The sequence below is a fragment of the Tarenaya hassleriana genome, unplaced genomic scaffold (genome assembly GCF_000463585.1).
Source record: "Tarenaya hassleriana unplaced genomic scaffold, ASM46358v1 Cleome20, whole genome shotgun sequence".
In the NCBI taxonomy this organism is placed as follows: Eukaryota; Viridiplantae; Streptophyta; class Magnoliopsida; order Brassicales; family Cleomaceae; genus Tarenaya; species Tarenaya hassleriana.
In genome coordinates this window covers 470,508-493,593 of record NW_010965373.1, presented here as the reverse complement: position 1 = coordinate 493,593, position 23,086 = coordinate 470,508, and the positions used below count along the sequence as shown (strand labels likewise).

Sequence of the window (23,086 nt, the reverse complement as noted above, 5' to 3'; positions counted from 1 at the left end):
AATGCCAAGATCAACCCTGCCGCACAGGGAGCAACACTTTCTGAAGAACACCTTTGTGTTCACACACTAGCTTCACCTGAATGATTTCAACATAATAGTGATGAGACAATTTGTGTTTTCAAATATGTGAAAATTAATACAGTGAAGAAAGATTTTGGTTTAAAGATTTTTCAAATCATATCTATAACCCTCTAGATCAGTCATCTCATCCATCATCTAATCCCCTCATTACAGGAGGAAAACGAACACTAGCCAATAGAACTGCACTGACGATGCATGCAATATCCAATATGATTCATAGAATAAAGACTTACTTTTCCTTTATAATTCACACAGTGGTGATTGAATAGAGCATTCATCTCTGAAATCATAAAAAAGAAAATGAGATAAGTGGCCACTTAAACAAAAGTTAAAAGAGAGACCGCAAGAGACAAAAACGAATCAAATGAAGACAAAGGAAAAAGGAGGTAAAGAACAGATTAGAACCTGGGGTTGAATAATAACTTAAAACTATTGACTGCCGATAGAACCATGCATGTCCATCCAGATACCTAAACATAAGGTGAAATGCTTTGAGATTTCACTAAAATGACAGCCTTAGCAAATTAAAGAGGTACAATTAGAGCAAGAAGAATAGCTGATGGCATACCACGGTCTGATGCGCATGACATTGGTACCATGTTGTTTCGACGGAATCCGGTTTAAGTGGTCAACAGCCGTAGCAAGGAAGGCCCAATTCTAGAAGTTTATACAACCATATGAGGAAAGGAATCACAACAAAAAAGATGAACAATTGGAAGAAATAAGCATTCATCTGTCCATTTTTAGATTAACCCTACAACCTACCTGCATAGATATTATGTCTGCATGATCAATAATCAAAACCTATCAAAGAGAAAAAGGAAGATAAATTAATAATTCATTCATGAGATACATAAACATGACCTTAGATAAGTTATACAAAAAATATACAGGATAAAATTTTGGAAAATAGTAGATTTGACATAATGTAACATTTTGGTAGAGATGATCTGGCATTTTTACACTTATGTTCTGCAAGCAATGAGTTAGAAAGTTTACCTCAATGGAGGAAAGATAATCAACATCCCGTTCCTTGTCTTCCTCTGCTTGGCCAATTGCCTAGCAAGAGCACAATTTCGATAACAAAATGTATCAAGAAAATTTATACTGCCAACTGATACGAAAAAAGATACCTACCATATGTAACTTGAGGGGAGAAGCAATGATCATGTCTGAGGAATAAAAATCACCATACAGCCTAATGCTCTTCCTGAAATGTACAAGATGTGGTGGAATAAGTAATGCACAAAACCTCAAGGAAATACACTACAAAACCCAAAGCGTGTAGATATAATTTTAGACTGCGTGCAGGCTAGTGAATATGCCTTGTAAACTTAATGCCGATCATAAACTCGTCATCGCAGTTCCCGCCAAACAGGGCTTGAAAATCAGAAGGTTTAGAAGATTTCTGTGGTTTTGGAATTCCATTTTCAGAGGTATCCTTGTCTCCATCATCAACATCAGTGTCCTCTTCAGCTCCGAACTCCGTATTGAACCGGTCGAGGTGTTCAACATTAACCTGCAAGCAAAGAGAGGAATTGAAGAGACCAAAGGAAACCGTAACAAATTACAAAGCCTTTAACCAGATACATCAGAAATATCAATAACCAGAAGTTGGAATTAGTACCCATATACTAGAAGAAACACCCAAAACAATAAAGGCACCTTTAAGTCACATCATCTGTTAGCGATCATACTAGAGAATTTTCTTACCCGTACATTTAGCAAAAATATAAGAATTCAAAGATGGAAGACCAAGACAACACAACACGTTCACATGGAAAACTTTACAGACAAAACCGATGATTGGAGCATGGGAACTATATACCCTTTGAGTTTGAGGAGTTAGTTGTATAAGCCTCTTAATGACACGAAAGGCAATGCTCCTCATCGGTAGCAGAATCAGGACCTGAGATATATAATTAAAAAAAGGGTCCCTTGTCAAAAGTGAGGAATGACTTTATTGACTGCAGTAACAATATCCAGAGTTGAAAGGAGTTGGTGCAACCTTAGGACGAGTAAATCCTTGATCAAGAAATGCATCATCACAAAGAACTTCCTCTGCAGATGTCTCTTGATGCTTAGCTATTTTGGCTTCATTCTTTTTCACAAGGTCCCTCGTTCTGAATATGTGATTCAACTGCACAAAAGAAACTGAATTTAGTAGATAGTGAAGGATCAATAGCTCAAATAAAATCCCAACACACAGCCAAACAAGGTATTGTCTGGCAGGAATGAATATGAGTATGTACACACAGAATGCATAAGGTATGCGTCCATGGAGCATGAGTCTTCTTCAAGGCCTCTATTGTAGAAGGGTTTCTTGTTCGAATGAAAAATGTCCCTGTAGCTGTTATCTAGAAAACAAAAACACAATCGACATGTCCACAAAATAAATAAGAGTACGGAACACCAAATACCACCAAGATAAACAATCAGAAAGGGCTATTTCTGGAATCTGTACATACAAAGGGAGAAGAATCTTCTCCTCTTAGATGAGTCAAAATCTTTCCCTCCAGATTTTTTGTATACTTCCAGCCAGTGCTTATATAACTTAGGCTTGAGGTCATAGTTCACATAAGACTCAAAGCCCTAGAAAATTATAAAGAACTCTTGAGTTAGAAAACAAAATTTACAATGTGATATTCTATAGAAATAAGGCCATGCAACACATACATCCATGAAGTTTTCACTCGTTCCTTTCCATCTGCAATTTGGCATGTCAATGGCAGGTGACTCCCACTTAAACTTCCACATGCCTTTTGGCAGGGTCTCCACATCTTCACCTGATAATTTGTGTCCAAGGTGTTCACTGAAGGCACTGCACAATTGAATGTGTATGAATGAACAAATGAAACGAATTGACCAAAAGAAACGGATTGACCAACAAATGCAAAGAATATGATGATAAAGAACAAAAAATAATTATTTCACTAGAATTTTACCTCGCGGATGAAGAAGCATCTCTAGTAGATTGAACAGTAAAACTCAATTCATGCTCTTCATCCGATTCAGAAGCCTCAGAATCATCTTCCTCAATTTTATGATCACTACTACTCTCTTGCATCATGCTCTCCCCAGCATGATCTTCAGGATATTCCTCATCAACCCCTTCAATTAAGCCAAGTAGAACATTTAACTTAGATCAGGACCGAAAGTTGATCCAACTACAGCAACCTAATACTGAGAAATCTCTTAAGACCAAGAGCTAATAGCTACAACTGATCTAAAAAAACATTCGTTGATTGATACGATGAATCATCAGCGCAAGTCAAACTTTACCTTGAATCGGATTATGCTCATCATCCGACATGGTTGAATATTCAGACTCAGTACCAACATTTTCATCTTCTTCCTCTTCCTCTGTCTCTCCATCATCCTCTTCTTCTTCAGTGTCACTCCTACCTTCTTCTTGTCTTAGTCTATAAACAGAATTAGCAATTCCTCTTTAGTATCTCATTCACAGCCTATACACTTGAATTTGGAGACAGAAGAAGTAGGGAACAAAGATTTTCCCCGGGAATGTGTTTCAGCAGTACACCTCTCAATCTCATCTTAGGACATAAAATCTGAAGATTAAAGGACACAACAGCTCCAAACTGAACAGGACCGCATACACAGCATTAAAATGTCCGAAATCCTAATTAGCGCACATGCATTACACCTAATTAACAAATCCAAAACACCAAAAGAACCTAAGAATAAAATACCTTTGTTTGTTCACATGGGCAACAACCTTGTTAGACGAACCGAGTGATGTCAACAATCTATTGTACACCGTCGGTTCTCTGTAGACCACTTCGTCCGATTCAGCTTCAGCGCATACTTCTTCAGATGACTCTAAAATTCCAGAAACAAACGCGATGAGTAACAAAATTCTCAACAAATCATCGATAATTGACACTAAAAAATCAATGCTTCACATGCCTGGATGCTCAGGTGGTGAAGGGCTGTGAACGACTGCTTCTTTAACACGTCGATTTTTCGATGTACACTTCTTCATACTGAATTTCTCCTGTGTCCTGCCTCTCTTCATGGCTACAAGGGTAACGCTCTCGGCGGAGAATATGCACTGCTCCGAGAAGAAGAAGACGAATAATTCACCGGAGGGGAAAAGGGAGTTTCTTAGGGTTTTTCACGACGGAAGGGGGGTCCTGGAATTTGACAATCAATGTGAACTTTATATTAAAATAGTAACGTGTTAAATTGTAAAAGGCCCAACACTTGTTCATCACGTCCCAAATCCCATAATGTAACGTGTTAAATTATGAGAGACAAAACAAAGGATTAAGTTCAACGAAGGTGACTTATTTGGTTAATAAAATCAATGACCGAAATCGATTTGAACCAGCAATCGTAATTAAACGGAAACAGATATAAAAATTGAATTATTATGATTTTTTAAAAATGACAAAATTGAACCGAACCAAATAAAAAATAACTGAAAAAACCAACAATTTAATAAGAAAATTAGTATATCGTACATCAAAACTGAAACCAAACCGCTTCAATATAAGAATTGAAGTGTTATAATTTTTCTAAATTCAAAATAACCGTACTCCAATATAACCAAACCAAGGTTCGGTTCGGTTATAATATTAAAAACCAAGAGAAGAATGAAGAAGAATAAAACGAAGAGTACAATCAAAAATCAAAACGAAAACACGAAGAAGAAGAACCACGAATCGAAGAGCAACCAGGAAAGCTATGCAACAGAAACGCAACAACCAGGAATAACAAAAGAAGAAAAATCAAAAATCAAAACGAAGAGTACCAAAAACACGAAGAAGAACACTGAAGAAGCAACCTGTCACTCACAACAATGAAGAACACAAAAACTCGAAGGGAAACCTGTCAAACTCGACGAAGAACACACAGAAACACAACAACGAGAATATGGCGAAGGGAGTGGATAGCAACAGGGCGAAAGGAAACATGTCGCAGAGGAAACGATGGAGAAACACACAGAAAACTGTCGGAGAGGAAAACCACAGAGAAGAATTGTCGATATACAGAAGAGCTTTCAGATTTACCTCGTATGAAGAAGAATTGTTGATAATGACGGCGGAAGAGACGAAGGGTATCTGATGGGCTTCGTGAGAGGCGAAGAGCAAGGAGAGTCGACGCCTGTAGCAGGTCGCAGCGGCGGTGAAGTTTCCGGAGACTTCGGAGAAGAAGGAGAACCCAATTTCCGATCGAGAGTCCGACGGCCGGAAGGGGGTTTTCTGCTCAGGGTTTCGATTTTGTGACCCTAATGACTTTTCCTTTTTTCTTTTTCAACACAAGGGACCGGAGTTAGTTATTTATTTGTCCTGACTAAGTTCGATTAAGCACAAGGAATAGGAATTATGCCCGAAAACCTGGCCCATTATAAGTTCGGTCGAGGCCCATAAAGGGCAAATATGTCTTTTACTTCTGAAACTCTAGGGTTCTCGTCACTTACTCCTCTTGTTTCGTCACACACATATATACATATAAACTCACTCAAGCTAGAAGTTTTCTCCTGAAGAATTCTCAGTCGTAGCTCATCTCCGTCCTCGCTGCGGCTCCACGTGATATCAGAAAATGGGTGTCTTCACGTTTGTGTGCAGAAACAGCGGCGGAGAGTGGAACGCCAAGCAGCACGAGGGAGACCTCGAGGCCTCCGCCTCTTCCACCTACGAGCTCCAGCGTAAACTCGTCCAGACCGCCCTCTCCGCTGACTCCTCCGGCGGAGTTCAGACCTCCTTCTCCCTCATCACCCCTACTTCTGCCGTCTGCCAGGTTGCTCTCTCTCTCTCTCACACACACACACACATCTGTTTTCTGTATGTTCTTAAATAGATTGCTGGATTGCCAGATTTGTTTAGGTTTTGGAGTGGTTTAGGGTTTAGGGATCGCGGGCATTTTTGAATTGTTCCCTCTTTTCTGAGTTTCTATCATTTCCTTGGGAGAACGTTCGGACTTCGGAGTGTCGTGGATCGCCCGATTAGGTTCGCTCTGTGTTATTTTGTTTAGCTTTAGCCTTTCATTGTTGTTTTCTATGGTTTAGGACCGCGATTATTTGCCATTATCACCACTTGTCGATGCAAGCAGTGATCTTCATTCCGTTATATTTTCAGAATCAAAGATTTCGGTTAATCCAGCTTCATGTATTCCTACTTGATAAAAATCTATATTTTGGGTTTTTGTTTATTAGAATGAACACTTTAATTTGTTGGTTTGGGTGCGATGATCCATTGTATGATTATTACTCTCCCTATAATGCTCTAGATTGTATGATTCCTCATTCTTTCATTTCTGTCCCTCAGATCCCTAATGAAGCAACCCATTTTACTTGTATGAGACATTGTTGACAGGACTCAATACCTTCGCATCATATGAAATGCGTTCACCATACCTTGTTTGATTGCTAGTTGTATCTGGTGCGAACATTTCGATGCTAGCTAATGATTGCTTGGTTATACTCGCAATCACGCTTTCTCGCTAGTTTTTGCTCCTGTAAACATTACATACCATCTTGGGTAGTTTGGAAAAACTGTCTGGTCAAGTAGATCAAATTTTGAACCGTATCTATGGTTGTGCAATAATGCAAAAATCCTCGTGGGTACTCTGATACGTATACATATTTCTGAATCCTGTGTGATGCGGAGCAGGTGGTGGTCGGTGGTGCTGTGGGTGGAGGGTTTGTAGCTGGAGGAGCTGCTCCAGGCGGAGGTGCCGGTGGTGCATCAGAGGCAGCAGCTGCCCCTAAGGAGGAGAAGAAGGAGGAAGTTGAGGAAGAGGAAGAAGGAGATTTCGGTTTCTCTCTCTTTGATTAGAAGCTCCTTTAAGGTTAGTTTGATCAGTTTCACCTCTTTTTCTGGTCTCTTACTTTGTTTCGATCTGTCCTCTTCTCAAAAGACTGAGGGTGTAATGAGAATATTATAGTAAGGATATGATGCTGTTTCCCCAAATCTAATTTCCTTGACTCCTAATTTTGACAACACATTATTATAAGCCCACTTCTAAGATATTAATTTTTTTGAATCGAAATTTTGTAACTTTACAGTATTATATATATATATATATAAGACAGTATGCATCCTAAAAACCCGAAAACGCTTCTCTCTTGCATCTCTTGTCATCCTTTTTAGCGTTTTGCTGGGTCTGAAACGCTGGAAACTGCGTTTGGGTTGGGTTTCCCAGCATGGAGACGAGCTTCACTGGCCATGCACTGGAACGGTAAAAGGCGGCCGTGTTATCTTTTCGCTAGGAAGTTCCACCCGAACGCACTAGGCCCGTTGCTGAGCCTCTTCCCCAACTACATGTCCATATGATAAGAGAGAGCTGATGAAATTCTTGGACCGTAAAATCAAGGTTCCGATTTGGAACACAGTTGGGTAAATGTAAATTTAATTGAAGAAATCGGATGATTCGGGCATTGCATTGACGAAAGCACAGTGAGAATGAAGGTGGAATACAGTCAGAGATGAGGCACAGTGATGGGAGCATGAGAAATGGTGGGGTGGAGAGGGGAGCAGCTCCAGTCCTTGCCGTGTCGAACCACCGAGAAGTGACGCGGAACCCAAGTTTTGCCCGAAGCCTCTTTTTCCCTCCGAGACTCTCTCTCTATCTCCTCCAATGCCGTTTTCGCCGCTCTTGCTTTCTCCCAGTCTTGTTCCATTATGGCTTTGCTCACTTGACTCCACACCGCCGTCGACTCTCTCTCTCCCACCTCCTTCCTCGTCGAAACGAAAGCAATAAACTTTATTATCGAAATGAAACATGAATTTGTACACATGTATGTATGTATGTATGTATGTACCTTTAGATCCTTGACAATGGGAGTTTTGAGTCCTGTAAGATTTTCTGTCGCGTTGTACATAACCTCGAGCTTTCCGTTCTTCAAATCCTTCGCCATAACAGTGCTGCAATACAATTTTCACGAAAGGTATATCGGTTTTTGGACCGACGGTATACCGTATACGGATAACTAGAAAAAGAAATAGGTTAAATACACATACGTATCCCAATGACCGTATATCTCGTAAAGCTTTTTCCCTGAAGATGAATCGTAGATTTTGCCCTTGATGGATCTATCGTTTCCTCTGATTCCCATCAACGAGTCGGTAGCCAAATGTAACTCGGCCTCGAGATCGTTCTCCAAACACTTGATTCGAACTTTTCCGGCCCAATAAGCTCTCGTCACCGGTAGAAATCTCATCACGAGGTTCGGAGAATTCATCTCGTAAGTCTCTCCCCTATTCAGAAGCTTTAATGTCCTTTTCCCCTTCACTTCCGCCTCCATGTAGGCACCTAGAGATAAGATCACAATCCCATATCATTTTATTTCAAAAGGTGTATTTTGTTCAATCTCACACATATGAATACCGACACAGTCGAAAATAAATGTATGGAACATTACCACGAAACCTGGGAACAAAACTGTCGACGCGGTCACGGGAGGATGATGCGAAACCTGAAAGAATTTCAATATCATCATTTGAATATAAGAATATTAGGAAATTTGTATGAAACAATTGGTAAGTGTTACAAATAGATATATGTATACTTGCTCAACGAGGACATGGATATTTCCGTGGGAGACGTGGTGAGTTTCGCCGAGGACGGGGTTGTAAGGAGCCATGCCGAAGATCAACGGTCGGAGAGTGGAGATGTTCCACGTCACCACGCTTTTCAGCCGTTCGATCTGTCTGTCTCCACCGTTACACTGACCCAGCAAATCCTGGCCGCCGAAGCTGTAGACCATCTCCCCGTAACACTGGAGCTGCGACCTCGGTATGTTGAAGTGAGGTGGCAACTTCATTTATATATAAAAAAAACCACCATATAATTGCGGAAGTGTGGTGACATAATGTATTAATTAAGGGAGACGACGTAAAACTGTACGAGGAAGAAAATTGTTAAAGGAAATTAATGTCACAAATAATCCCTAACACCACCATATAATTGCGGAAGATCCCAATTTATGTAAAAGTCGTTTGTTTTCTGCTTCCTTAACTTAGATATATACTTGCTTACGTAGATTTATAAAGAAATATTAAGATTGATCAGACAGAAATTGAATAAGCTTGTCCTGCCCCACAGTGGATAAATTAATACGGTTTATAACCTCCTTCCGTTTACTCTTAAATGCCGTTTTAGTTTTCTTTTTGTCCACCCGGTCTCCAGAACTTTGTCCCGACTAATCTGGATCCGACCCGATCGTGCACCTAGTTATATTGGGTGAGTCTCCCAACACATGTATTAAGAAGAAGAATATTTTATCTAAAATACCCTTTTTAGTTAGTTTATTTTTTTAATACTAATAATTGTTTCTATCTTATTAATTTTCATGAAATATAGAAAAAAATATATATAGAAAAACAAAAAATCGTCTTTCATCTTAAAATAAAATATATATATATATATATATATACACTAAAACGGCATATAAAATTCAACGGAGGAGATAATATCTTGCCTGAAAGTGAGTGAGGTCGGATCCAGGGCGTACGTTCTTGAAGAGGCTCAGGATCCGACGGATGAGATTAGAAGCTGTGTAATTACTGTCTTCCTCATCTTCCAACGAGTAAAGCTTCGCGATCACCACTTCTTTTGTTGTTCCTTCTTCCATCTACCCAAAATGAAAAACCATAATTTTGTTAATAAATGCGATTGACAGTAATTTAAATTTTGGATTTTGTAAGGTTTGGCTGTTAATATGGGCATAAATCTGATCAATAGATATGGGGTTCATAATTTCGATAAAGTTTTGGGTGGTTTATGCATGCATATACCATTTAATTACTTCCGTATTTCTTGATTGGCAAATTAGGAAATTCTAGGAGTTGAAACTCGGGGATATTTTGTGTATTATATTTTTACGTTTATTGTATGTTTAGAATTTTCTCTACGTAAATATAGACATAATCCAAATTTGAGTGACCTAGTGGTAAGAACTCTTACTCTGGATTCAAATCCAAGTATAAAAAGAGATATTCACTTGAATATTTTTGATCCTCTAAGAGATGCAGTTTGGGCTAAAAATTCGGTGAACTTCTGGTTTATAAAAAATATATACTCTCTCCGTTTCAAAATATTTTTAGTTTTAGATTATTTTCCATGTTTCAAATTATTTATCATTTTACATTTTCAAGACATTTTTTTATAATAATTTCCAATTTTATCCCTATTAAATTTCAATAAATTATTGATGATAACATTGTTTTTATCATTAAATAAGGATATACGTGACTTTTTTTATATTTTCTTAAAAAATGTGAAATAACCTAAAGCAATAATTATTTTGAAACGGAGAGAGTACATGATATAGATTTTAGAGAATTAATTATAGCAATTATTTAAAATACGAACATTCTTAATCATGACAATAGAAACCCTCTCGTTAGTAGTTCCTCAGTTGTATTTCGTGCATATATATGTATATATATGTCACGATGTTTTCTTGGTACTTTAAAACGTTACTATGTAGTGGAGTTGCTATAGCTATCGTCATGGCAGTTCATGCGCATATATGCTTACATGAATACAAAAGAAAACCGCATATATATATATGTAACGTAACAGACTTTAAACAACGTCTTCAACGTACGCAAATCCTTAGCTCTCAACCCAGAGATCTATATAATACATATATGTATATATCGCCATGACAGGATAACTGGTTTGTTATATGTTTATATATATACACACACATACACACGCGAAAAATATACAATAGAGAGAAAGAATGACCCATTTACCATTTTGAGAAGAAAGGTTTCTTGTGGAACGTGGCCTTTTTTGTCTCTTGCCCTTTTTTTTTTTTTTTTTTTTTATGGAAGAAGAAGAATTCGGGTGTTGCTGTAAGGAGGAAAGGTTTTGTTCTTCCATGAGAACTGAAACCAGAAACCATTTTATAGAATGGTAGGGGAACGGTAAGGGCTTGGGGGGGAAGAGGTCAGCAGCAATAAATAAGGGAGGCGCATGGTAGATAGAAATAATTTTATTTTTATCATGTTGAGTAGTGGTTCGGTCCATGCACATTTAATTCCAATTCCTCTGTAAACGTAGGATCAAATTGTCATTGCGCTGACGTGTACACTGACAGCAGGGAAATATAGTATGTATGTATGTATGTATGTATGTATGTATGTATGTATGTATGTATGTGTGTGTATATGTATATATGTGACGTTAAATTTTATGCGCATCTCAATTAGATACAAGGCCTTTATAAAGCGTCTCTTTCAACTTATCACACGGTAATTACACACACACACACAAAATAAAAAAAATAAATGGCGAACAAAGTCAGTGATTTTGACGTGAAATTAGGAAGTGGTGCGTTTGTGACGACGATGTGGATAAGTTTGAATACATGAATATGTGTGTATATATATATATATATATATATTATAGGTATGGCACTCCATCTCCATTGCATGCTTCCTCACGTTCCTTTGGATTACGTTGTCCATCTAACCTCCTCAACTAGGAAGAATGAATAATAAAGAAACGAAGACTTCAGAACACAATGAGAGAGAGAGAGAAGAGAGAAGCATATGACGATGATGATGATGGTGATGAAGCCTGCACTGACTCTTCTTCTTGTTCATCTTCCTCCTCTTTTTCCTCGTATTAATCCTGTATATATAGTTAGAGACAGTCAGAAACCTATCCTGATCGCTCTCTTTTCAGTGCGGAAGCTAACTTTCAGAAGTAGGTTCTTGCCCCCAAGGAACGACAAGCTGATTTTGGTCTCAGACGAAATATGATGAGGTTTCTCCGGACAGGACAGAACCACTTCCAGGCTCCTCTTTAATGTACTCGCTCTTCCATTGTCGGTGGAGGGCTGAAACCAGTTTTAGTTAAATGACGACTTGTTTGTTATGCTTGAATCTCACGTGAATGTTACGTACGCTCTCAACCCTCAGATTGCAAAACCTAATGGCATTCCACTCTAACCCCTTTGCAGCTCTCATGGAACTCGTCCAGGTTTTCAGCCTGTAGCGAAGAAGAAGAAGAAAAATCGACAAGAAAGTGCAGAACCCAACAGAGTGGAAGAGAACGTATTACCTCAAGAAAATATCGGAATGAGAGCATTACCATGTCTACGAGATGAATGATTCCGCCATTGATGGCACAAAATCTGCTCTTTCAGTCTGCAAATCTGAAGGGAAATTAGGTTTTCTTTCTCCCATTAAAAGCAAGAAGTGAAAAAAAAAGTTAGTTCACTTTACGTGACAGGACATCCTCGTTCAGGCAAACAGTTGTGATACAGAAATCTAAATTCTGGTTCTTTTTCATGGCGAGGAGATTAAGAACAAAACCATGGAAGCGGCACCCGAGGCTTTTTCTGCCAATGCTCTGCCTCAATATCGTATTTCAAGACCCGATAGCACTCGAGCATAAGGGGAAGTTTGTATATCGCAATGTACGGGACAAAAGATTCAAGGGTATTTACCGGAGAGGACCTGTGAATCATTTTTGATGTTTGATATTCGGAGAATATGCACTTTGTGCGAGTAGTTTCAACCCGCAACGATTGAGTGCCAGACAAAGATCGTTTCTTTTTAAGAAAGAAATCGTTCAAACACCACGAGGAACGTCGTAAAACCCAGTTGCGGGATTCGGACAATCTCTTGGAGCAAGCGCGAATGCAGTAAAGCCACACATCTGGTCGTGGTCTTACCACAGATGATCGCCGAAAATGATCTCAGCAGCACAAAAACAGTGAAATCTCTTAACTAGGAACATGGCGTAATTTCGGGGGACAAAACCTACGTGATTGGTCGTCCTGTGACAAGGGCGGAAACGAATTCGGACATAGAAAACCAACGTGGAATCCAAAACATGAAACGGTAGATAGAACTCGTTGGATTGGACACAGATTGTCTGTTTGATATGAGAAGACAAATTGCTGCTTTGTGTGTGTTTGTGTTTGTTTCCCCTTCATTTGTTCTCGTCATTCGCTCTCCACTCAACTAATCTCTTCCATCATCCCTTACGAACAAAAAAAGATGCACACTAACAAGATCAAGAAGATTCTAAAAAAAAACAAAGAAAAAAACTTCGTTGCAGGCTTGTATTCTTTACGAGCGTTGCCCGCTTGGACTGGTGGAGTTGGGTCTTCTCACGAATCGTCCCTGTCCCATCACCAACCCCCAAATATATATATCAACAAATACACATTCATTAATTACATATATATATATATATGTATGTATGTATGTATATATACAGTGTATAGCGTATATACCTTCATGCGGGGGCGTTGGTCAGCGTTGAGCTTTCGGACTTGGTACCTGATCTTCTTGGAGAAGAGACGGGTCCTTCGTTTCTCTTTGTACCTCATCACACTCGCTTCTCTCACTCCCCCTTCTCCGAACAAATCTATCTGTGCCACCCTCGCCTGCGGTCAACGCCACGTCATCATCATCATATATATATATATAAACATAACTCATGTTTCCCAGCCACTTTATCACCACCCATCATTTCCTCATCAGATTCACCATGAAAATTTGATGTCTCTCTATACAAATCATGGTAAAGTTCATAGCTTTTTATTTTTTTTTTAAAAATGCATATTGGAAAATTGCTCTATAAGGCCCTCTACTTTAACATAAATAAACATTTTCCAACGTAGTAACCGAATGTATAAATGCTCTCAGAATTGGTTTATTTTCCATGCGAGAGCATCACGTGCAAATAATATTGTACCGACACCGACAGTACTTGAAAATGTTTAATTTGATTTGGGAGCAAAGTCAAACATTATTTTAATAGGAAAAACAGTCTTACTACAGGTCTGTAGCTTTATTAAAAACTAAAGAGGCTTATAAAAAAAACATATTTTAATTACCATAACTAATACATTATTAACCATTAATTTATTAATTAGTAAACATTAAAAAGACATAACTCCTTTTTCAGGTGGACTTTTCAACGCCACGTGGTGGAAAATTAGCAGTTAAGAGCAGATGCCGAAAATGATAATTAAATATGAATTTAATCATATATTTAAAAAAAAGAAAAGTAGAAATTTAGGAGTCTACGTCGATGGAGAGAGAGTGAAGAGTAAAGTTTAACGTACATGGACATCGGCTCCGGCGGCGTCCGGCCCCAGAATCTCGTCCGAGAACGGCAACCCCTTGTCCGACCAAGCTTCCAGGATGCCGTCGTAGTCGAGCTTCAACAACGGACCCCATCTCTCCTCCGGATTCGGATTTGGACTCGATTCCTCATCCTCTTTGCTCGATTCGCAGCTCTTCGATTCCGCCGCCGGCGATACTTTCTTCTTTTTCTTCTTCTTCTCGGCCGCCGCCGCCGTTACCGTCTTCTTATTGTTGTCGGATTCGGCGTTACCGGCGGCTGCAGCCGTGGCAGCGGTTGGGGTTGCGGTGGTTCGGATTCTCGGCGAGATCTGATCGAAATCGACGGTGGGAAATCTCCACCAGTTGGCGTCGTCGTTATCTCGGATTGCGCTCCTCAATCCGAACCCTAACTGGAAATTCCCGGCGAATCCGAACCCCATGGAGCTTCCGTACCACGGATTCATCATCATTTGCCGTAACCGGCCGATTCCGTAGCAATTCTCTCCGAGATTGATCTTCTGAATCCTGGAATCACCGACCCTGTGATTCCCCTCGTCGTTCGATTCGACATTTCCCATTATACTGTCGATTCCTTCTTCAATTTCCTCGTCCAGAATCGATTCCGCATCGAAATCGTCGAACAACTCCAACCGATTCGCCTCCAAATCATCGATTTCAGCTCCCTCTTCCCGACGAAATTCACTTCCTTCTGCTCGAAGAACGGATCTGTCTTCGCTTGGAGAGGCGGATGGAACAGAAAATCGGGCTCCTCGATTGATTCAAACTGCAAAAGCAACTCAGAAGCTTCGTCGAAGTCACTGTGAGGAGATTTAATCCCGAAGAAGTGCGAATTCGAGGGAGATTTCAATGGGTTCGAGTGGTTGGAGGAGAAGATGTTGGGGTAGGCGGTGGACAGAAGTGCAGCCGCCTCGTTGTATGTCTGATTCGGACGTTTTCTCGGCGTCCGAGCCTTTCGCGTAGAGATTGCGAGCGGCGAATTCGACTCCGACAAAGTCGAACACGGCGACGGAGTGTTGTGCGACGGTGCTCTGGTGGCGGTTAACGTCGACGGTGGAGATTTCACGATCTCCAGGTCGAAGCCATACGCGGCGGCTCTTCCGCTGCCGCCGCTGCTCAGACAGGACGACATCAGCTTGTCGGTGTTTATTGGCCCAGAAAGGATTTTCCCGGAAAACTGAGGTTGGTGAAATTGAGTGGATTTTTTAATTCCTCTAGTCAAAGTGTTGTGAGGAAAATTCAGAGGAAATCTGGGGAATTATGGAAATGATCGAATTTGAGTGACAGAACATAATTTTTCTGGGGAAATCGCGGGATTCTGGGATTCAGAGGAAAATGTACGAACAGTACTGTTGATGACGCAACGCAGTAACAGAGACAGTGTGAAGAAATTTTGCAGTTTCCCCTTTTGCTGTATTTTTTGGGATTTGGGAATAGAAATCGACTGGTTTATCTCTTAGTAATGATAAACCCTAAACCCTCTTAGCACTCAAAAACAAAGTAAAGGCTGAAACTTTTTCCCTCTGCGCTACTAAATTCGGAAAAAGGCCAAAACTTGAGAGCTTACAAAAGGGAGCAAGAGAGAATCCATCCATGAGAGAGCAAACCCAGATTCACCGGAACAGAGAAAACTCCAGAATTTCGTCATCTCTAAACCCACCAACTGAGAAAGCAAAAGCATCAAACTTTGAAATCGATTGGAATAAAAAAAGGAAACCGGACAGAATCCCAGAAAAACCCAATGCCCAATAGATGTGAGAGAAGAGAGAGAGCCCAATAAAGCAAGGGACTTGCAGAGGAAATCTGATTGGTGGAGAGAGAGGAAGAGGGAAATTGGAGTGGATGGAGAGTCACGAGGAGAGGGAAGAGATATAGTAGAAAGAAAAGGGAAAAAGGATCCGTTAGGGTTTGTGAAGGTAAAAGACATATATAATCGGCGGAGAGAGGTGTGTGTCTGTAAATATCACAGAGAGAGTGGTGGAAGAAGACGATGGCATATGTCGAAAGGACAAGAATTGCTCGAAAGGAGCTCAGCGAGTGTGTGGGGTCCACTCGGTTCCTTTTCCAGTTTTAAATATTTCTTAAACGAGAGTCAAATGTGCAATTACATTCCTCTTTCATTTGACTCTGATTAGTGATTATATATATCATCAAATATGATTTTGCCAATAAATCGAATTCCTTTCCTTTGTTGTTCTTAATATTTTTCTTTCCTCCTCTTCTTAAAGTAGGGTTCAAAATTACCCAAAAAGGGCCTTGATTTCCCTGAAATCCAACAATCTTGACAATAATTATAACATAATAAAATTAAAAATATTCCTTGGTTAATTATAAGTGGGTTTAGGGAACTTTTATTGTAATTGCAAAGTTAGGGTAAATCATCGGCAGTGACTTTTCGAGAGAATTTGAATGTGCCTTTGGTTTTTTGGATTATTTCCAAAAATTCGCCAAAGGAAAAAATCCCATACCCACCTGCAAAACTTTTTGGGTTCTTATGATAGTAAACAAAAAACGTCACCCTATCCATTGACGTGGCAAAGTCTCATTGGCTCACTTAGATTTCTCTGATGACGTGGCTATCCTTTTTACTGGTCGGATGCGCTTTCACGTGTTCCAATGAACGACTTAAGAAATTTAGACAAATGTTCAAAATCCATTAGCATTATACACTTAAAAACTATATAATAAAAACCCAAGTATCTAATAACTTTGTCACATATTGATAGTACGTAATAAATATTGTGATTGGATGCTAGTATTTAAATATTCAAATTCTAGATACGTATATATAGATATATATAAGTCTTTTGCTGACTTAATATTAAATATATAGTTTGTCATATACTTTAAATAGCTTAGATATTATATAAAAAAAATGAATAGAAAATATGAGGATAGTTGTGTAGGCCTAAAAGGATAATGTCCCACACAGAGGAATGATTGGTACCTTTTTGGTGCCATTTAAGGGATTTGTGTGGCAGATGGCGATCATACGTTGTGCTCTCGTTACGTTTAGTGGCTCCTGGTTTAGATTATTATTATTATCATTATTTTATTTATTTGGATATGGTCTTTGAATCTCATATTCGCAAAATCTATTGTGAATATTTTCGATTTTGAAATTGTTGTCTGTATCGATTTCGAACTTTGATACAATGTCTTTTTTAAGATTTTGGTCTGTATATACATAAGTAATTAAGTACTTTGCACTTTTTTCCTTTTGTGTTTATTTACTATATACCATTATCATAGTAAATTGGAATTAATTAATCATAATACCAAAATTGTCTAAAACGATTAAAAAGAATGCATGTATATATTAAAAACAATGTAGTAAATAAACAGTTATTGATTTTGTTTATATTATTTTGTCTTAACTTTATAATATTTTAATATATTGTATTTAAGATTCTATAAAGTGATGAGATAGCTGATTATTAAAAATATTATTTTTTAAAAATAATATATGTAAAAATGGAAACTATCTTTTCTACACTCGCCCTTGTCTTCATTTTTCTCGAAAATGTTTTTTGGACCGCATAAATGCCCAACAGATATTTGTGTCCAGAAAATATCTTCGTTATACAAATAAAACAGAATATAAATAATTAATAAAGATAATAAGATAGATATAACCATGATGGTTCAAAAAAAGAAAAAAAAAAGAAAAACGTGACTACATAATTTCGTCATTAATTGTCTTGGAACATTGTAATTGAAATTGTATAATCTTAAGATTTTTATTATAATATTTCTATAGACCAAACTTTGATATAGTTTTGCTCACATACTCTCGGAATCTAGTTTCTTTCTCTTGGCAAATGGCTGTTCATATCCTCAACTATAATTACAGATAAATATTCAGCAGTGGATGTTTTATTTTGCTTACTTACGAGCTTAGTTTCTTTTTAATCTATACTTATTTTGTTATTTATTTTTAAATTAATACTAAAAAATTATATTCAATCAATTTATTAGGCGTTTGTTTTTTATATCCAAAATGGGAGTTCCATCTTTTTTCGCAATCATTTAAATGCTTCCAAGTTTTCCATATACGAGAGAGTTCTACTATATTCTATGACAAGACTGTTGTTGAAAAATAACTCATTTGATTTAGTAATCTATCACTTTAAACATACTCTAACTAATTTATGCAATAATATTTTTTAGAGAGAGAAAGAGAGAGAGAGAGAGAGAGAGCATCTTATCTCTAAAAGGGGTGTCGTGCTGGAGACAGAGAGAGCCTTAAAAATACGATAAACCCCAATCCATCTCTTTTGTTCTTTTCTTTTATACCAAAATTTACTTTGATTCTCTCTCTCTCTCTTATATCACAACATGTGACTCCTCTCCTTTTTTTTACTCTTCTTATCTTTATTTTTTTTGTTTTCATCCCAATTAATTATCTTTTATTAAGACTCTATTATGATATAGAATATGTTTAGATAAATATGTAACTATTTCCCAAGATTTCGTGCCCTAATTTGTAACCTCTATATATATATTTGGATATAACATCTACAAAAAAAATCTATATATATGCGAAAATTTATCTTTCATCCAACTCTCTCTCTCAAAATGATTGAAGAAATTCGCATAAATACTTTTCTCCACATTTAACCTAAAATAGAATAGCATGCTTTTGCATGTTATTTTAGAGGCATCCAAAATTGGGTAGAATTACTCAAGTTTACAAGTTAAACACGTAAAATAAGTTTGAAAACACAGTTAAGTTTGACAATAGGCTAAATATTTAATAATTAATGGGATTCTGACCACTCATTTTATGCGTGACAAAAATAATAACTAAAACAATTAAATCGCCTTTTGTTTATTTATGGAAAAAAATAATTCATCTTTTTACTTGAAGACATATCTTAGAAAAAAAATGCAATCATTTGTCGTTTCATATATTCTAGTGCACCAGCCTAACATATGTGACCGTATGATTCGATTAATAACTTAAACCAATATATAACGAGAATAATTTGTTTTACATCTTTTTACATTATAATTTATGTATAGAAATCAACGTTTTTTTATAACCGGATATCTTGTACCAATATATATCAATACGAAAGAATCATTTGTTTAACATCCTTTTACTTTATAATTTATATATAGAATTCAACGTTTTTTTATAAACTAATTGTTAAATAATAAAAATAACTAGTAAACAAGAAAAAAACTATCACTTTTCTTTTCTTCTTTTGGGTGACCGAATATCTTGAACCAAAGTTCAGATTAATCCGGGGATCGGAAGTCAGACAAGTGATTTGGAATATATGTTCCCTCTCAAATTTGAGGTTCGAACTCGTGACGAAACATATGTTTTGTGTCCCCGTTTCATCTGCTGAACTATCCAAATTTGGGTTCACCTTTCTTTTTTTTACCAAGATAAAAAAAAAAATCCTAATACAAAAGCAATTTTTTTGGCACTTAATTATATATTTCTAGTTTAAACTCAAAACGTTTACCTACTTTGTTTGAATTTGTATAACCTGCTGAAAAAATATAGACTATGTTTTTCAACTAATACGAATAAAATGAAATTAAAAATAGTCATGAATAACTACGAAAACAAAGAAATGAACTCCAATAAAACACAACATATATTGCTAGAGAATTCAATCGTATGACACGTGAACATGTGAGGTGGCAAGTGGCTCATTGGCTCAAAAGTAACCTTTGGAGAGTCAATTAGGGCAAATTCGAAAGCTGTCATGTTATTTGACCCACGTAGTTACAAACTACAAGTGAACTCTCTTGTGTGTTTTTGCGAGGGACCATTTTTATTCACATACATTTTTGCCCTATTTCCCAATTCGAATCTGGCATGGCGGTATACTCCTACACCATCCTCTCTCACTCTCCACTCCATGCTTGTTATAATTTTTTTTTTTAAAAAAAATCAATCTTTAGGGAAATGTCTTGATAATTCGGATAGAGTTAAGCCATGCATGAGCCTATATATAAAATTTCGGCTACTAAATTTTGTGCCTTGGTATACAAGTTATTTAAATATGAATCTCACAAGTCCATATATATACATATACATATATATATATATTGCGTCAAAAATAATAATGATAATAATCAATCTTCAAACATGGTAATTAGTTGGTTCCTCTAAAACTTGGTGAAGTAAGAGAGAGTGTAGAACCTACAAAGTGCCGTCTCGTCTCTATAGATAAAGGATCTTATGGGCCGACAGATATTTGTTACGTCCCTTTCTTCGTCGAGGCGTGCCCTATGACAAAACAGGATTGAGAGGCAAACTTCCCATAGAACAAAAAGATTTTATAATATATGCTTTATTTATATTGTACAAAGATATTACATTATATATTAGAAAATATCTCAGTTCATTTTACGAGCAAAGAGAAAGAAAAAAAAACTTTTTTATTTAATTTATGTGAAACATGGATACTGAAATATATATTTGCTTCGATGTTATTTAGATTTTATGATAATATTCAAACCATGACCTAAGGACGGTTTTTTATTTTATTTATTATTTAGATAAGTTAAAACGATGTCGTTGAAGGGATGAACTCATTATAGTTGGGCCTTCAGCTTTGAAAAGGCCCATAAAATAAAAGTTCAAATCGCATCTATCACTATGGGCTTTACCTTTTCAAGGTCAAAGCCCAAACATTTGCACATTTCTGAACGACGTCGTTTGATATTCTGATACTTGTCACAGGCAGGCGTAATCTCTCCCTCCCTCTCTCCGGTTCTAATGGCCGCCATTGCAGAATCTGTGGAGAATGATGCCGTTCCCTCCCCGGAGAACGAGAACCTTACTCGGGATGAGACCAGTCATTCCGCCGTATTAAATGGAAACCCTAGCGCCAACGCCGAATCTGGTCAGCAGGATGAGAACTTGGCTGCCAGAACTGCCGAGGGAGCAGTCTCCGGCATTGATGGGTCGGCGGAGAAGTGGCCGGGCTGGCCGGGAGACTGCGTATTCCGTCTGATCGTTCCGGTGACCAAGGTCGGCGCCATTATTGGACGAAAAGGAGACATAATCAAGAAGATGAGCGAGGAGACTGGTGCTCGTATCAAAGTTCTTGATGGTCCCATTACGACTCATGATCGCGTCGTCAGTCCCTCTCTCTCTCTCTCTCTCTCTCTATATATATATATATATATATATATATGCGTATGTGTGTGTGCGCTTAATTTTCCGAATTGGAGACTTCCTGTTTTTCTAGGGTTTTGTCTTTTAGGTATCTCACTTCATATATGACTAGAGGGAATCGAACCAATCTGGTCTTGTTGTCTGAGCTTTTCGCTAGCATCTGGCTTGATGAGTGTGAGTTTCTTGGAATTGAGAAATTAAATTGATTAAAGGTTTATCTGTCCATGTTGATATTCAGCTACTGTGGCTTGAGGTTGACTTTTCCATTATAGTTTAAGCTCCATTAGGTTATTATTTGGTTTTGTTAGGTTCTAGGATTAGGAATAATCTATGCAGTTTGGACAGTACATCGATTGGAATTGCACTCTCATATTGCTCTTTCACAATTTGTATTATTTAGGTGCTTATATCTGGAAAGGAAGAACCGGAAGCTTCATTGTCCCCTGCAATGGATGCAGCCCTTAGGGTGTTCAGGCGAGTTTCAGGCTTGCCTGATGATGATGATAATGATGATGTGAAAACAGCTGGAGTCGGCTTCTGTTCATTGCGATTATTGGTGGGATCTTCTCAGGCTATAAACTTGATTGGAAAACAGGGCTCTTTAATCAAATCCATAGTAGAGAACTCTGGCGCATTTGTTCGTGTATTACCCGAAGGTATCATCGCCCTTTACAGTTCACATTCTGATAAATCTCTGCATTTATTTATCAAAGCTTAAAAAGCTGCCCTTTATCATCAATATTTCTCTTCGAGGGTTGTGTTCTATTTGATACATTGTGTCCTATATTCGATGGGAGACATGAAATAATAACTGAAGCTTTTGCCGCCAGAGGATAATCCATTTTATGCTTCGGAGGATGAACGGATAGTAGAGTTGCAGGGAGAGGGATCTAAGGTCCTAAAGGCCTTAGAAGCCGTTGTGGGTCAACTAAGAAAATTTCTAGTTCACCACACTGTTGTTCCTCTCTTTGAGAAGCAAGTAAGTTGAATGCAAAATGGCTTGTTGAGAAATATGTTTCTTTCTTTTTGTTTCTTAATGATCTAGCTTTTGTTTTCTAATCTTTAGTATCTGGCTAGAGCCTCTCAAGGTCGTCAGTCAGAAATGTTAGTTAACAAGCCATCTCTAAGATCTAGTTCACAAAGTATGATCGAATCTGATTTTTCCCTGTTGGCACGGAGGGAACCTCTGTTTCTTGAGCCTGAATCACGAATTCAGCCGCCAGGAGTTTCTATTTGTAGTCAAGATCGTGTACTCTCAGCCAGACATTCTCCAGGACTTGGTCGGGTTTCTACTGCTTCATTTGTAACACAGGTAGAATCCACTAGATAGATGTAGCATCATCATTATTGTTCTTGCTCTGATCTTTCTCTCTTTATGATTCTGATTTTAATAGGTCGCTCAAACTATGCAAATACCATTCTCGTATGCGGAGGATATCATTGGAGTGGAAGGAGCTAATATTGCATACATCCGTCGAATAAGTGGAGCCACTATATCCATACAAGAGAGCCCACATCGTGATGAAATCACTGTAGAAATCAAGGGAACTTCTACACAAGTTCAAATTGCTCAACAGCAAATTGAAGTGAGAATACTTTGTTAATTGATGTCATTAACGACGGGAAACATCTGTTTTCATTTCCTCTGTAACGATTTGTCTCAGGAATTCATCAGTAATCACAAGGAGACAGTTACGGGTGGGTATGATAGGAGCGAGACCGGCTACTTGCCCACATATCCTCAGCTTAGCAGCCGCAACGAGCCACTTTCGAGCGGAAA

The 23,086-nt window shown here is 38.0% G+C and overlaps 5 protein-coding genes and 1 long non-coding RNA gene across 6 annotated transcripts in view; 3 read left to right on the top strand and 3 right to left on the bottom strand.

Moving 5' to 3' along the window:
- Positions 1–5,360, bottom strand: part of LOC104813512 (U3 small nucleolar RNA-associated protein 25) — a 7,409-nt gene extending 2,049 nt beyond the window's left edge. Inside the window, exons 1-18 of the mRNA XM_010541115.1 lie at positions 5,115–5,360; positions 4,009–4,235; positions 3,792–3,921; positions 3,364–3,503; positions 3,027–3,192; positions 2,758–2,902; positions 2,550–2,673; positions 2,338–2,438; positions 2,090–2,221; positions 1,910–1,990; positions 1,407–1,600; positions 1,219–1,291; positions 1,081–1,140; positions 847–885; positions 650–738; positions 487–551; positions 315–361; positions 17–76 (exon numbers count right to left, since the gene is read on the bottom strand). Of these exons, the coding sequence (XP_010539417.1) occupies positions 17–76; positions 315–361; positions 487–551; positions 650–738; positions 847–885; positions 1,081–1,140; positions 1,219–1,291; positions 1,407–1,600; positions 1,910–1,990; positions 2,090–2,221; positions 2,338–2,438; positions 2,550–2,673; positions 2,758–2,902; positions 3,027–3,192; positions 3,364–3,503; positions 3,792–3,921; positions 4,009–4,117 (1,755 nt within the window). The 5' untranslated portion in view covers positions 4,118–4,235; positions 5,115–5,360. The remainder of the gene's footprint in view (positions 1–16; positions 77–314; positions 362–486; positions 552–649; positions 739–846; positions 886–1,080; positions 1,141–1,218; positions 1,292–1,406; positions 1,601–1,909; positions 1,991–2,089; positions 2,222–2,337; positions 2,439–2,549; positions 2,674–2,757; positions 2,903–3,026; positions 3,193–3,363; positions 3,504–3,791; positions 3,922–4,008; positions 4,236–5,114) is intronic.
- A 199-nt stretch (positions 5,361–5,559) lies between these two features.
- On the top strand, positions 5,560–7,021 carry LOC104813509 (60S acidic ribosomal protein P3-1-like). The gene is made up of 2 exons (XM_010541112.2): positions 5,560–5,844; positions 6,717–7,021. Exons 1-2 carry the CDS (start codon positions 5,647–5,649, stop codon positions 6,879–6,881), a joined length of 363 nt encoding a protein of 120 aa, XP_010539414.1. The 5' UTR covers positions 5,560–5,646; the 3' UTR covers positions 6,882–7,021.
- Positions 7,022–7,390: 369 nt separating this feature from the next.
- On the bottom strand, positions 7,391–10,946 carry LOC104813510 (oxysterol-binding protein-related protein 4B-like). Its single transcript, XM_010541114.2, is given in 8 exon segments — positions 7,391–7,780; positions 7,868–7,970; positions 8,067–8,358; positions 8,468–8,484; positions 8,487–8,521; positions 8,615–8,863; positions 9,527–9,679; positions 10,809–10,946. Coding segments are annotated over 7 exon segments (1,104 nt in total). The 5' UTR covers positions 10,809–10,946; the 3' UTR covers positions 7,391–7,525.
- Positions 10,947–11,480: 534 nt separating this feature from the next.
- On the top strand, positions 11,481–13,105 carry LOC104813507. Its single transcript, XR_771784.1, has 2 exons — positions 11,481–11,870; positions 12,023–13,105. It is a non-coding gene; the product is annotated as an uncharacterized LOC104813507 (long non-coding RNA).
- On the bottom strand, positions 12,910–16,156 carry LOC104813508 (protein CHLOROPLAST IMPORT APPARATUS 2). The gene is given in 4 exon segments (XM_010541111.2): positions 12,910–13,193; positions 13,307–13,459; positions 14,144–14,829; positions 14,832–16,156. Coding segments are annotated over 4 exon segments (1,356 nt in total). The 5' UTR covers positions 15,295–16,156; the 3' UTR covers positions 12,910–13,139.
- Positions 16,157–20,871: 4,715 nt separating this feature from the next.
- The window catches only part of LOC104813503 (RNA-binding KH domain-containing protein PEPPER-like), a 2,963-nt gene continuing 748 nt past the window's right edge, over positions 20,872–23,086 (top strand). The window contains exons 1-6 of the mRNA XM_019202568.1: positions 20,872–21,267; positions 21,707–21,962; positions 22,137–22,285; positions 22,373–22,618; positions 22,701–22,892; positions 22,971–23,073. Coding sequence (XP_019058113.1) covers positions 20,905–21,267; positions 21,707–21,962; positions 22,137–22,285; positions 22,373–22,618; positions 22,701–22,892; positions 22,971–23,073 — 1,309 coding nt within the window. The 5' untranslated portion in view covers positions 20,872–20,904. The remainder of the gene's footprint in view (positions 21,268–21,706; positions 21,963–22,136; positions 22,286–22,372; positions 22,619–22,700; positions 22,893–22,970; positions 23,074–23,086) is intronic.

Excerpts from the sequence above, each read along its gene's own strand:
- LOC104813509 (XM_010541112.2), top strand. The coding sequence starts at position 5,647 with ATGGGTGTCTTCACGTTTGTGTGCAGAAACAGCGGCGGAGAGTGGAAC. Across the intron at positions 5,845-6,716 it reads CTACTTCTGCCGTCTGCCAG|GTGGTGGTCGGTGGTGCTGT; the intron begins GTTGCTCTCTCT and ends GATGCGGAGCAG.